This window comes from Tasmannia lanceolata, unplaced genomic scaffold (genome assembly GCF_043159265.1).
Source record: "Tasmannia lanceolata isolate RefF3 unplaced genomic scaffold, GAP_Taslan_0.1 ptg000020l, whole genome shotgun sequence".
Taxonomy (NCBI): Eukaryota; Viridiplantae; Streptophyta; class Magnoliopsida; order Canellales; family Winteraceae; genus Tasmannia; species Tasmannia lanceolata.
The window spans coordinates 15,664,205-15,679,399 of record NW_027518697.1 but is presented as its reverse complement, the minus strand read 5'-3'; the positions used below and the strand labels follow the sequence as shown (position 1 = coordinate 15,679,399).

General features: G+C 38.2%; 1 protein-coding gene across 1 annotated transcript; it reads left to right on the top strand.

The window, feature by feature from the left end:
• The first annotated feature begins 1,676 nt into the window (after positions 1-1,676).
• On the top strand, positions 1,677-14,477 carry LOC143854196 (coiled-coil protein). Its single transcript, XM_077364039.1, has 3 exons — positions 1,677-2,324; positions 13,205-13,324; positions 14,135-14,477. The coding sequence occupies exons 1-3, from the start codon at positions 1,764-1,766 to the stop codon at positions 14,144-14,146; spliced, it is 693 nt and encodes a 230-aa protein (XP_077220154.1). The 5' UTR covers positions 1,677-1,763; the 3' UTR covers positions 14,147-14,477.
• The last annotated feature ends 718 nt before the right edge of the window (positions 14,478-15,195 follow it).

Below are 15,195 nucleotides of genomic sequence, written 5' to 3'. Positions count from 1 at the left end.
TTAAAAACATTGTACACACTTCTAGGATTTTTTAAAAAGTACTATGCGGACCACTTCATCGAAGGATCCAAACCATTCATTTGCGTTGTGGCCCAACAAATGAATGGTTTAGATCATTCTATGAAGTGGGGCCACCGTACTTTTTGAAAAATACTGGACTTCACTGCGCCCATGCAAACATATAAAATCTCCCTTTTGAAAATGAGTGCTGCTATGGAGACCGATTTGGGGACCTTAGAGTGGAACCGAACAAATCCCTACATGGCACCTGGCATGGGAGAGTAGTTTTGCCATTTAAGGGGGGAAAGCCAATAATCAACGAGCCAAGATTGCTAACTTGTGAAGAGGCTATTAGTTCGGTTCCACTCTAGGTCATCAAATCGGTCTCCATATCATTATTCTTTGAAAATACCTTAAATAGGCAACTACATTTTAGTAGGCGCACCCTTGAGGCTGACTTTTGCAAGGGTGCCCTTTAGTTTAGCAGTCCTCAAAGAAGTATACCATCGAAAAAAATCAAGTAAAATTTTTCCTTAGAGTTTTCCAATAAAAAATTTCCATGAAAAGAAAACTATTGACAAAAGAAAGAAGAGAGAGAGAGAGAGATTCTCCCTAACCAAAAAAAGGGAAACAAAGAGGGAGGATTAAAGGTATTCTAGGGCCAAAACAACCACTCATCGAGTGCCATGTATATTGCTAAGGTTGCAACTCAAGTCGGGCGGGTCAAGTTTTCCAAAATCCTACTCTACCAGATAAATTATCTCTAGTCAAGTTTTCTTGAAAAACTAGAGATCTTGGTATTCATAAACCCTACCTTATCTGAGATAGTTTCTTGGGCCAAGTCGATTTTTTTCACCTACACTCATGGTTTTAGATTTCGGTGAGGACTGAAACCGAAACGTATCAAAAGCGAAATTCCTGAAATTTACCAAATTTTGTTTGAAATTCTAGGAATTTCTTTGAAATTGGTAAAAAAATAATTGTTTTTTATTTGGTTAAAGATTTTCGAGCGAAATTTCGGTTGAAATTTTGTCCCAAAATTACGGTTAACAAATTTCGCCCGAAATTTCGGTTTCGGATAAGTCCAAAATTTTAGCCAAAACCAAAATTTAAAACCATGCCTACACTCATTTAATCTTGAGAATGGATGACAAGAATGACCTACCATTAACCGATGGTGCAAGCCAAGATTCAGCTAATGGTTTCCGGTTTGGGAAGGCTTACATGAAGGGATCTTTGATACAACCAACAATTTTTGCTTTGAATTCTAAAGGAACGAAGGAGATTGACAAAGGGAGTGGAGGTGTGTTGGCCGTCACGTGTGTTGGAAATAAGAGGAGTGTAATGTTTTTATCTTTTAAAGTTTTAACAATGAAGTGGTGAATTTTTTTTTTTTTTTAATGTTAGAAGCTCAACTCGGGCTGGGTTTAAATTTTTGTTTTCTTTAAACCCGACCTGACCCAAGATTAAGCCGAGTTTTTCATCCTAAAATCTGATCCAACCTGGGAACCATGACTTTCGAACCCTAGAGAAATATTTTCGGGTTGGGCACCCGACCAAAGCTGCAACCTTAGGCTTTATTATCATATATGTCTTAAGTTAATCACTGTGCATGTGGTATTAGCATCTTATATTTATGCAATATGACTTTTTTGACCTACTTCCACCAGAGCACCATTATATGAACAATCTAGGAGATTGAGAGGCAAAACAAGTAGCACAAGATAATCGAGAGAGAGAGAGAGAGAGAGGTAAAAGCAAAGATGCCGAAAAAGATGGGAACAAACAGCAAAGCAGAGGAAGCAAGGGCTCGAAAAACAGCAACAGATGCAGAAAAGAAAGAAAAAGAAGCGCGCCAAAAAGAAGAACAATACTGGAAAGAGGCCGAGGGTTCCAAAACTCGAGCCGCCAAGAAACGTGAAGAAGAAGCCGAGAAGAGAGCCGAAGCCACAGCTCGTAAAGCCGAGATCCGTCGGCTAGCCGATCTTGAACAGAAAGAATTAGAGAAAGCCACTCGGAAGCCGGACAAGAAGGCGAGCCGAGTCTCGGTCCCGGCGGCTCCGAAAGTGACTGAAGCCGAGCTGGAGAGGCGGCGTGAGGAGGAGCGGGTTCAGATTTTGCAGAAGTTTGAGGCTGTGAAGAAGAAGCAGACGAGGACTGCCGATGAAGAGGAGTATGAGAGGATTGTGCTTGTGGAGAATACGAATAGGGATGATTCGATTATTGAGGCGCATTCTGTGCAAGATGCCCTAGCTCAGATGGTTGTGGCTGAGCCTTTGCCTGCTGATCGGCACCCTGAGAGGAGGCTCAAGGCTTCCTTTAAGGTAAGTTTTAGATTTGGGTTTTTAGTTATTTGGAGGTTTATGGGTTGATTTGTTTTGTTTTGGCTTGAAATTCTGTTTTGGGTTTTATCTGCTGTTTTGAGATTGTTTGTCATGTGTGATGATCTAGAATTACGTTGAAAGTTACATATGCCCAATTTGCAATTTGGGTTTTTTTGGATTGCAATTTAGATACTGAGTGTAATCTTAAAAGGACCAAATTGCACCCAAATTGTTATTGGGTGTACACTCCAACACATCATTAAGTGAATTAGGTTGGTCAAATCAAGGCATGTGGATTGATTTGTTTCTTTTTGGTTTGAAATTCTGTTTTGGGTTTTGCCTCTTCTTTTGAGATTCTCTCTCATGTGTGATAATTTAGAATTATGGTGGAGATTATAGATACCCAATTTGCAATTTGGGTTTTTTTAGAGCTCTTTTGATTGTCTCTCATGTGTGATAATTTAGAACTATGTTGGTAATTATAGATACCCAATTTGCAATTTGGCTATTTTTAGATTATGTTTTGGATATTGACTGCAATCTCTAAAGGTCCAAATTGCATATCAATCATTTCGTTTCGTTTCAGCATGGAATACTGTTCTGGATTCAACCTGTTCTTTTGATTCTCTCATGTGTGATAATTCAGAATTTATATTGAAAATAACAGACACCCAAACATGTTTTCTCTTGATTCCTCCTCTACGTCATCTAGGAAAACAGGTTTACTTTTAGAATGGAAGAAATGGAAATACATTCTCCTATAAATTTTGTCACTAAAGACCACATTGAGTGCCATGAAATCCTAATGCCCTTAATGATTCCACTCATTGGATTAAGGATTTGAAAGAAAGCCATGAAGGATCGATGTCTAAAGAGGAGCAAAGAGAACCTTCTCTCTTTAGCTAAAGGCTTCAATGGAGCAAGTGGTCCTTTTTTCTCTTTAAACATTCGAGGGAGAATTGAAGAGTAAGGGCTAGAGACAATATGTTATTTCGATGGAGGGATAGACTCACTTGTAGGGGCTATCTCTTGAACAGAGGTTAAAAGATTTGCAAAGATACAATCAATTGAAAGTTGTTTCATAATAATCAATGAAGGGTGAATTGAATGTGAATCTGCCCCAGATTTTCTCAGGGATGATTCATAGACACTTCTAGAATTTGGGACTATGGCGGTGTAGCCCACTACACAATCACTAAATAAATCAGATGTTGAATGGCGTAGCAGCTCCTAACCTCTCTTTTGAAAACTCGACTATTTGTTTCCTTCCAAATAGCCCAAAGCGAAGCTAATAGAGCCAGGCTCCATAGAATACGATCACTCCTAGGCCAAGGTCATCGGTCTACCACTCAAATAGGTCCTCAATCTGCTATGGGAAAACTCAGACATCTCCAAACAGATTTAGCATGAAGGACCCAATCTCCCTAATCACCCAGAAGTTAATTAAAAATGTGCTTTACTGATTCTTCCCAATCATCTTACGCCTGCACAAGTGATCCATTGTCAGGTTTTTGTTAAGGTGGAACGTTCAGGCGAACGTGCAAACTCCAAGAGCCAGACTCTGACGGCAAGCGAAGATGTTTTGCTATTGGCACGAGGCATTAGTACAGAGAATTAACAGAAAGTGCCATGTCAGTGCCCCATTCCAAGCTCTCCTATCCTCACCATCCTTCTTAATAAAAATCGAGTCCATAGTGTCCAAAAGCATAGTCACCCTCTCTATCTCTATATCAAAGAAATTCTTGCAGAAGTGGACCATCCATCTCATGGTCAAGGTTTTAAATTTCAGCGGAAACGAAACGAAATGACGGATATATTTTGGTTTCGGCCACGGATGAAACGAAATTTATATTAAGTCGTTTCTTTACAAAATTTCGGCAAAAGTTTGCCGAAATTCCAAAATTTCGTTTTTAGCCATTTTTACAAAATTTCCACTGAAATTTTAAATATGTCCACCAAATTTTTTGAAATTTCCACTGAAATCGCTGAAATTCACACCGAAAATTTAGACATTTCGGTCGAAATTAAAAAACGAAATCATTATCATAAATTTAGATGATTTCGGCCGAAATTTAGGCCGAAACGGAAATATTTTGGTTTCGGTGGTGGCCGAAACCGAAACCGAAATTTAAAACCTTTCTCACGGTGAGCTTATGTGTTTCTTGATACTTTGGAGTTCTAGTGCTAGAAAGGACCGAAAGGGTCGTTCAATCTGAATGATGGAAGATTTGGGTTTCCTCTTCACGCAAGGAGCATCTCTAGTCCTTCAAACCGGTTAACACTGAGTAAGCAATCCATCTCTGCAAGTTCTGTCCAACTGTGCTGCTAAGCTTGCTCTTGCCATGCACATGCAAGAGTAAGTGTTGCAGTTGAGGATCCTAGCGGGAGACTCTTTTCTGTCGTTCACTCTGGAATGACTCTTTGACAATACACTCCCGCTTAGTTGTTACAGAGAACAAGTCAGGGAACTTATCGTTTAGAGGCACCTCACTTTGGAATGAAGGCAATTCCTTCATAAATATCTCTCTAAAATGTAACCCCAAGATTTCTAGCAATCATGCGGGTTCCAACCTCCGAAATTGGCACCGTACTTCTTCAAAATCACTATCCTCTAGAGATGGGATCTATCCTCTCCAAATCTCCAGAGCCACTTTCAAAAAAAAAAAAAAAAAAGAAAAGAAAAGAAAAAACTTTGTTTGTAGCCTTGATATTTCTAATGCCCAAGCCCCTAGTTATCTTCTTCTAACTAGCCTTCTTCCAACTAACCAAGTGGTTACTCTTAGTTTTTAGCCCAACTAATCACAAGAATAATTAGAAGATGTTTCGCTCGAACTTCGTGGGAATAGGCTAGACTTGTGATCACCTTAATTGAAGTAGCTGTATCCATGGTTTAAAATTTCGACCGAAACCGAAATTTTCCGAAAATCGCCATTTACCAAATTTCGGTAATTTCGGTCCAAAATTTCGATTTAATGACATTATTTATTAAAAAAAAAAGAGAAGTGTTACAAATTACCAAATTTTGGACCGAAATTTGGGTTTTTGGTGGGGTCCGAAACGGTTACCGAAACCGAAATTTTAAACCATGGCCGTATCTAGTATATTGCTTTGCTCCATGTCCTTGTTGGAAATGCTTGCCTCAGTTGCAAATAGAATGGGAAAATTGCAAAGGGATTTTTGTTTCCGCGAAGGTAAGGATTGGAAAAGGTTAAAGCACCATATATATTGAAGGTAGTGTCCAAACTGAAGAATAATGGGGGACTGGGTATTGACAACCTACGAAGCACGGGTACTCTCCCGAGCCTCCCGCACCCGTGTCAGGTGCGTGTGGGGGTGCGGGTGCGCTCGGGGACGTGCTGGGTGCGTGTCGGGTACGTGTGGGGTGCCCACCCAACACTTGGGTGCGTTTTTTTTAACTTAAATGGTTAAAGGGGGGTGTATTTATAAAAATTGGGAGGTGTTAACCTAAATAAAGCCCTAGGTCTCTCTCTCTCTTCGGCACCGGCACACTATCCAGCTCCGTCACGGCATCACCCTCTCCGGTATCTCTCTCTCTCTCTCTGTACAGATTATTGGACTAAAAAAAATAAAGCCCTGTTTTTGTTTTTTTATTTTGAGTCCATAACAGATTATTGGACTGAAAATTAATTTGGGCCCTGTTTGTTTTGGATTTTGAGAACAGATTGTGAGTCCAAAGCTGATTATTGGACTCACAATCTGTTGAGTCTAATTTTGAGTCCAAGAATCAGCTTCGGACTCACAATCTGTTCTCAAAATCCAAAACAAACAGGGTGTAAATGCAATTTTTGGTTCAATAATCTGTTGGATTGATGGACTCACAATCTACAATAATCTGTTGGACTCACAATCTGCAATAATCCGTTGGATTCAAAATTGATTATTGGATTGAGAGTCCAAAACTGTTGAGAGTTAAAAATCAAAATTATAGTTGTTGGATTCAAAACTGATTGTCTGTTTGTTTTTTGGATGCAATAATCTGTTTTTTGGGTGCAATAACTGTCGAGTCCAAAACTGATTATTGGATTCAAAATTTTGTTTAATTTTGAGTCCAATAATCTGTTTGGGGCTCACAATTACATTTAGGCCCTGTTCATTTGATATTGAGACAAACTGACAACCGATTGAGAGCCTAGAACTGATTATTGGAGTCAAAATCTGCTGTTTGTTTGAGATTGTGAAAAAATCTGCTATTTGTTTGAGATTGTGAAAAAATCTGCTGTTTGTTTGAGATTGTGACAAAATCTGCTGTTTTTACTTTAATTGTTTAGGCCTTGCCGTTTGTTTGTTTGACAAAATCTGTTGTTGTTTGTTTAGGGCCTTCTCTCCCATTTGTTTAGGCCTTGTTTGTTTGAGATTGTGGGCAACCAATTGAGACTTGAGAGCCCAAAACTGATAATTTTTTTAATTTTTATAAATATATAATAAAATATTAAAATATATTATTATATTCGGCGTACCCGAACGTACCCGCACCCGGGTTTTTTGGAAAATCACGTACCCGCGTACCCGTGTCGTGTCGTACCCACACCCCGTACCCGTGCTTCATAGTTTGACAACTTTAAGTTACGCAATGTGGCTCGCTGGGCCAGTGGTTGTAGATATTCATTGAAGAAAAGTGAGCCTTTTGATGCGGTTATTGGGTGTAAGTATGGGTTTCGACAGATTTACGTGACGCTTTTGCGCATGATAATTTATGTATACCCTACACAAGATTTTAAATATTGATTTTGGCATACATGTTGGCTGCCCTTGAAATGGGAATATGTCGGTTTTTTTTTTGGTAGGTAGGCTGGGATTGAACTCCCAACCTCTGGGTCGAAAGAAAAAAGCCTTAACCATTGAGCTAGAGGCTCAATCCAACATGTTGTTTTCATTCATAGATTTTGGTGGAAATCCTGTAAAATCATGAAAGTTTATACAATCATGAAAATGATGAAAATTTGAGATAAAACTTCCGGAAATGCTAGAATAAGCATAAATATATACTTAGAAACCATTACATAAGCAAAACAGCCATCCTTGTTGGTTTAACAAGATCAAACACATAATGACATGTGTCGTCGTGCATGTTTGGAATAGTAAGGTCCATTCTAAACTGAAAAATATACAACCGCATATGCATATGCTTGAAACAAACTCAAAATGTCGGAAAATAGTCACTTCATTCATAAAGGAAGTACAATATAATTGAGTACATTACAATGATGAAAATTTAAAGAATTTTCTTACAAAGATTGATAAAATAATCAATTTTCGAAATGAAAAAATCAAAAAATTAGGAGCTACCTTGAGTATATATAATAAGTCTTTTCAAAAATATAGTTTTCACTATTTTAATGAATTTTCTAACACAAGTAAATAAAATAATTGATTTTCTAAATGAAAATCCACCAATCATAGATTGGGCAAGAAGAAATCTCATATAATAAAATTAGAAACTAATGTGCATATATGGTTAGTTTTTAGTCAAATGGATGGCTTTTTTCCAATTTTAAAAAAAACTATAAAAATGTAAAATGAAATTTCATTGACTAATCCACGTGCACATGCATCCAATCAATAATTATTTGATGCATTTGCACCATAATTGAAGGGAAAAAACATAGAATAATCACTTATCAATCAAAAATGTGAAAACCCAAGCTTCTCTATGCACTTTGGTCGAAATTTTCGACATTGACTAAAGTTCTGTAATTTATATACAAATTTGATCACATTTCGGTCAACATGACCATAACGTTGCCAAAATATATACATGCTCACCGAAGGATTTAATTTCGGTGAGGATGGAAACAAAAACATGTTGGTCATTTCATGTCGGTTTCAACTGTAGTTTAAAACTATGATCTCACTTCATATTTTTATAGTGTGGGTCTTGGAAATATTATGTTCTGGGAAGATTCATGTTTGGGAGAATATTATTCTCCTCTTTGCCATGTATTTCTGAGCTTTTATAGGTCGGTCACTCGTAGAGAGTTGAGTATTAGGGAGAGTTGCTATAGGGAAGGAGAGAGAGTCTACTTTGGGACTTCCAACTTTTTGAGAGATTTTAAACAAGAGGAGCTCGTGTTTCTTGCGTCTTGTTAGTTGTTGGATGTGTTTGTGTGGGAAGAGAATTTGGATCCATGATACCCATGATCTTTTTTTTGGGTAAGATCCGTTTTTCTTCTCTCACAACTATTTATGAATCGACATCTCCGTCCAGTTGTGTTCGGACCCCCCCTTGGTTTCACCACCACTAGAGGCGTTTTGTTGGATGTTTATAGACAGGAAACACGTATGAACGGTTAAAGAGGAAATAATTTTTGGTTGCGAGTAGATGCATATTATGTGTATGGAAGAAGAACTGTGGATCATCTATTTCTCTAATGCAAATTAGCCCATTGAATTTGGGAAAGCTTGTTCAAATGTCCTGGCATTGTGTGAGTGATTTCAAAATCAACACTGAAACGCATGGTGCGTAGGTCAAAAGGGCCTTCTGGAGATAAAGATGAGAGTCTTTGGCAACATACCCCGCATGTTATCCTATGGGATATTTGGAACAAAAGAACTGAATTTTTGAAGAATCATATAAGCCTTTTTTTTTAAAAATATTGGTTATAATTATTTCCTTTTCATGTGAGATGTGATGGGGAAACAATGTGTGGCGTATTAGTTGGTTATGTGTTCTTTAATTGGAGATTGACAGCCCAGATAGAATTATTGCTAGATGGGCTCTTCCACATTTTGAATGCATCAAACTTAATTCGAGACGAAAGCTGTTGAGGAAATCTCGGACCGGTCAGAGTTGAAGGTGTGCTTATGAGCCACTGGGGAGTAGGGATTATTAAGGTATTTTCTGGACCATAGTTTCGAAATCCCCCGCGTCATCATGGACTCCTCCGAGTCGAATCCCTTTTTCATTGGCCGTGTTCTTATTCGAGTCCGCCTTGCCCTATTAAGTCGATCAAAACTCCTTTGACTCCCAGAGTATGACCACGTCAGCCGAGTACTCGATCGTGTCCTGCCGAGTCGACTAGGATTACTCCTAGAGTATGACCACGTCAACCGAGTACTCGATCGTGTCCTGCTGAGTCGACTAGGATTTGTGTTGCCGCGTTTTGACCTGCATCCGCATTTTGAAATAATGCTATGGACCACTTGGTGTCCAGGATTTTAACAAGGTAGAAGGTTGGGCTCTCATCACCAACCTTCCCATCTTCAAGTAAAACCTGCTGGGAAATTGATGGTAGAAGGCGACTCTCCTTTTGTTGTAGCATGGGTGAAAAGATCGGGTTGGGTCTAGATGTAGGCCACTATTGTTTGTTTGTTACACAAATAAAACATCTAGTGAGACTTGTTACACTCTTCATGTTGGCTTTCAATGAAGGTGCCCACATGTTTTCTCTTCATTTTGTTTGGATCTTTTAGTGTCCCGTTCTAAACCCCTTGCATTTTTCTGCCCCTAGCTATTCTATTCCACCGGGTTATTCTATTCCACCTCTTATAGAGAAAAGAACTTAAATCAGAATACTTAATAATACGACGATACATTTATGCAAAACTTCTGCCCCCCGAGCACACGCAATGGAGCCGTAGCCAGTGAAGTGAAATCTAGTCCACGAAATAATTTGATCTATGGACAGCATCATTGTGGTAAAGGTTGTAATGCCAGAGGAATCATTACCGCAGGGCACAGAGGGGGGAGGTCAAAAGCGTTAATTCCTCAACATAATCCTTATCTAGGTGCACTCCTAGTAACTTCTGACACCATAGTGGATATATATATTGGCCAAAGGAATTGATTGTGTTGAAATTCAGGTAGTAATTGACTCTCTTCTTCTTTAGCGGAATGTATTTTTGCATTTCGTGATTGAGCCTCTAGCTCAATGGTCAAGGCTTTGTTCTTCAACCTGGTGGTTGGAGGTTCAATCCTAGCTTACCTACCAAAAAAAAAGTTTTTATGTAATACCTGGCTGCTGGATTAAAATGAAATCTTGGTCTAAAGTTTGACTTCATTATATCTTTGTCGTGAGGTCATCTCATTTTTGGCCCTTTTTTATACCTTCTCAATGAAATTATCAGCGTTATCATTCAGAAAAAAGCATTGAGATCTTGTCCTTTGTTAATAGATACAGTTTCTTCTAGTCCTAGAATATGGGCAAATGATCAATTACAACTCATCTGGGACATCGTGTTTAGTAAGGATTCATATGCTTGAGGTGGTAGTAGAAACCATGACTAGAACCTGTCACGAGTCCTTAATAGATAGAAGTGACCGAAAAACTGTGCAAGATTCATAATTGATTATTTGAGTGGAACTCTAGAAGAGAATGATGAATATATCCTTCACCATTAAAAGAATGATGAATATATCTCTTTCAACCATATCCATCAGAAGAACTTTCACTAGTTTTTTAAGCATTTGTCAATAGCGGCAGTTTTGTTGAGAAGTTAAAGAACTCAATTGTCTTGTACAATGAAGCTCTTTTAAATCCCATGGCAGCAACATTATTGTAATTCAAGTTCTATACACACTTATACTTTCTATAGCTTTTGTATTGCGAGATAATTTATGGTGTTGTAGACACCACATTTTGTCTCGCTTGACCTGACATTAGTCAGAGTTTGTGTGCCAATGATGATCAATTGTGTTTCTTTGAATATGTCGCATCTCTTGAGTAGAGTCAAATGACTAAAATGATTCCTATTTTGCAACCAACCCTAGATTGTCCAAGCCCTAAACATGTTCAGTTGACCCCATTTTTGAAACACACGCCTACACCATTCCAAAATGCCTATTCAAAAACCATTCACAATGGTGCAAAATACCCTTAGGAATTCAGATTGGAAAATCTCTCAAAAGCCCTTGAACTGCGCCAATTTTTATGGAATTTTGATAGCCAAAATTGTCAATTGATAGCTTGGGCCATCGATCGATGAGCATGTCCCTTGGTCGTTGGACTTGCCCATTGATCGATGATTTGGCCTCTTGATTGGTGCCAGTGCGTTAGAGTGGCAGAGATTAAATTTTAGAGACCTTCCAAATCACCTTCAAAGTTTGTTTCCACTTGGGATCCTTTCTAAACTCCATTATTGCTAAAACCAAACCCTAGGAAGGTCTAAATTCGTGCAGAACCTATCTTTGATTCCTATCCATTCAGACTGACAATAAGTTACAATATTTTTGCCTAAAACCATTCAAACCTTTCCAAACTTAGCCTATGCATGAATTTTAGTCCTATATTGCTTCTTCATACTCTAGGCTCTACCAAAGGGCAACAAGAATTTCAAGAGAGATACATGAATTTTCTACAAGGGAGGTTAGATAGCTTTGAAGGGACTTCTCCAAATTCAAATTCAAATTCAAATTCAAGAAGCTTCTCAAACTAGAAGGCTGAGGTTGCACATGACCACCATCTTTCTCCTTCCATTGTATTAGTTTGATTTTCTTATGTTTTGCATACTTAGATTTCAGTAGTTTTATTTCTTGCTATTCTGTATTAGTTTTCCTATGTTGTAGATTATTTCAATCAAGGTTTTAAATCTCGGTTTCGGTTTAGGTTTCGGTCATCACCGAAACTGAAACGTTTCGGTTTCGGTACGAAATTTCGGACGAAATCTTGTAAAAATTTCACCGAAATTTCGGAAATTTCCGAAACGTTTCACCGAAATTTCCGAAATTTCGGGTGAAATTTTATACTTCACCGAAACGTTTCACTGAAATTTCCGAAACGTTTCACCGAGATTTCCGAAATTTTACCGAAACGAAACGTTTCGGCCGAAATTTCCGAAACGTTTCGGCGAAATTTGGTACTTTTCCAACTCACTGTGAATTTCGTTTCGTTTTCCACCGAAACCGAAATATTTCGTTTCGGCCGAAATTAAAAACCATGATTTCAATAGGCATAACATAGCATAGATTAGATCAAATTCATTAGAACCAAATTGGTTCTTTTCAAATCGAAATTGCTTTCCAAAGTTGTTTCATATTAGATTCTCATTCTTTAGTCTTACATAGGCACATCAAGTCATGTTTTAGAACCCTTAATGTCTAGATCTTGTAAACAATCTCCCTCTTCTTGAAATTCACAGAATCGATGGACTGGCTAATTCGTCCATGAAAGGCCATTTTCATTGATCAATGTTCTGCCGTATCGATCGACGGGATTGATTGTCGATCAACTCTATGGTCTGGAATATGCTAAAATCAGGCCTTTTCTTCTCTTTTTTCCATGGTTCAATAACACCCTTGCTTTCTAGTTCATATCAATGTTAACTGGAATGCCGTTCGTTCTGGTATGCGGTACAGGAACGGGGGTCAGATGGTAGCCCGGTACCCAGCACAATGAGGGTACGCTTAGTTGGTTCACTATTTGGGGTCGCGGGACAATTTAGAGTGCTAATTTGGGTCGCTCCAGTACTGTGTGTGTGTGTGTCTTCTGATTAGTTAGACCACTCATGCTACTTGTGAGGCATTATTTTGTGTTTCTGCGATGTGAATTTATATTCAGCAGTTTTATTACCTGTTGTACTCAATTTATTTTGTCGTAGCATTACTTTCTAGATTTTCATTGCCCTATCAACTTTCTAGTTTTCAGCTTTGACAGATATAATGTACTGACTTTTGAGAAATAGATGATAATAGATAAGCAAATTTTTTTACTACACCAATACTTGATCTGCATGACGTTATTATTATTGTTATTTTTTTATACTATTTCTTTACTATTATGGTTCTGCATTCATTTTGCAAATTTCTAACTTCATTGAAATACAGTGCTGATAAAATGGTCTGTTCTATTCTCTTTTGTTTTTTGCTCCTGATCATTTTCTGCACTTATAATATATAATTTGGCTTATTTTTTAAATATTTGCAGGCCTTTGAAGAAGCAGAGCTTCCAAAACTGAAGATTGAAAAACCAGGTCTCACTCTGAATCAATACAAGGATATGATATGGAAACTTTGGAAGAAATCTCCGGACAATCCTCTTAACCAGGTACGTATTACAGCACACAGATGCAAGAAAATTATAGTTTCCTTCAGACCTGTGGCCTCTGGGAAGTTTTAGATTCCTTACCCTATTTTCTCTCTTTATACATTTGTGCGTGTTGGTCTGTGTTTGTGTGCGTGTTTACTGAACAGTTTTAGGAAATTTCACCATCTTTACATCACTGGCTTATACAGAACCCTTCTGATTGTGGTAAAGCAGTTCGTATCGTAGCCTAGGGATCAACATTTTGCAGATTGGGACTTTATCCTATTGGCGATGATGATGACCAAGTATATAATTGAGTTCATTAGTTTAAATGTACACCTATAATGGCACCATCTATATTTTGCACTTTTCTGGTTGGCTTTTGATAGCTTTTTGGGAATTATGACAGCTTGCTGCCTCTAATTTACAGTAATGACTTCATTAACTTATAGAAGATAAGATATTCTTCATTGATAATCCATTGATGTGCTATCTGCAAATGATTAGATGTTTCTTGTCTAACTAGCATGAATGCTTCATTTTTAGAAAAACTGCCATTTCTAACATGGTTTTATGACAAAATATTCCTTAACCCTTTTTCATGTTTTCAACTATTATTTACAAAATTTTAATGTACTTTAAATTCATCAAGAAACTCCTAATATTTTTCTGCTTAATTGAACGGATATTCGCACAATATTATCTTTCAATTATTTTAATTTCTGTTTGGACGTGTCATAATCTTATTCTCATATTTCCCAACAATTTTGTAATTTGTTTAGCTTATTCCACCATCAACCACATAACTGACAGTCATGTCTCCATATGCAGGTTGCTGAGTGAACTAATGTCACCAGCGGGTTTTTCTCATGGGTTGTCGTCATTGCTTTTCTTCTTCACCCATGCATATATTGTCTTGTTACTACCCCAGATAACTGGTTTTACGCAACCAGATCGCGTGTTCAGATTCGGCCCAACAAGCTCTGTTTTCTACTTCCATGTTTTTTTTCTTCTATTCATAAGATATCTTCTGGTGTGTTTCACCTCTTGAGGTCTTGGTATTTTGCTGTGTATACAGTAACCTAGTGCAAGTGTTTTATATACAGAGGAAAACATGACAGTATCATGTGAGATGAAAGACATTTTAAAAGTTATTACTTTATGATTTTAGTGATGTGGATCACATAAGTGGCTCTCATTGAATGTAAAGTAATGCGAAGGGGGTCCCATTGATATCAACTTCCAAAAGGGTTGCTTAAGGGGGCCCACCTGCTCCCATTGGTTGTAGCAATGGGTGTGGAGGGTTCCCATGCTGGATTGGGTTGCAACTCGGATCGGGTTGAGGCCGACCCTATCCCAACCTGAGATAGCATTCTGTCAAACCTAACCTGATCCAACCTGAGCCTCGGGTTGAGGATGGTCAACCCTAACCCAACCTGCCTCTAAATCTCTCGACCCAAGCCCAACCCATCTAAACTGAAAGGGTTGAGTCTAGTTGGTTCGGGTTCACCTTGGGCCAGACAGAAAAATACAATACCTCAAAGAAAATCAAGAGGTTCGGGTTGGGTCGCCAAGACCTCAACCCTTACCCAACCTGAAATTAATTTGGGTTGGCATTTCTCAACCCAACATGAGGAAATGCCAACCCAACCTGAGCCAAAATTGGGTTGAACCCGTCGGGTTCGGGTTGAACCCGTCGGGTTCGGGTTGAGCCCGACCCAAGTTGCACCCCGAGATATAGGCTTGTAAATGAGCCACGTTTGATCTTCATTGTCCTGACCTGTCATACCTCTGTTTTTTGTCAAAATATGTCTTATTTGTGTTATTTTTGGCATACATATAATTCACATTTGTTTATATAGAACTTTATTGAGACAACTTTAAATTTCTCT

What these genes read in the sequence shown, in the direction of transcription:
- LOC143854196 (XM_077364039.1), top strand. Translation starts at nt 1,764, where the DNA reads ATGCCGAAAAAGATGGGAACAAACAGCAAAGCAGAGGAAGCAAGGGCT. An exon ending in GGCTCAAGGCTTCCTTTAAG is followed by an intron (nt 2,325 to 13,204) that starts GTAAGTTTTAGA and finishes AAATATTTGCAG; the next exon opens with GCCTTTGAAGAAGCAGAGCT.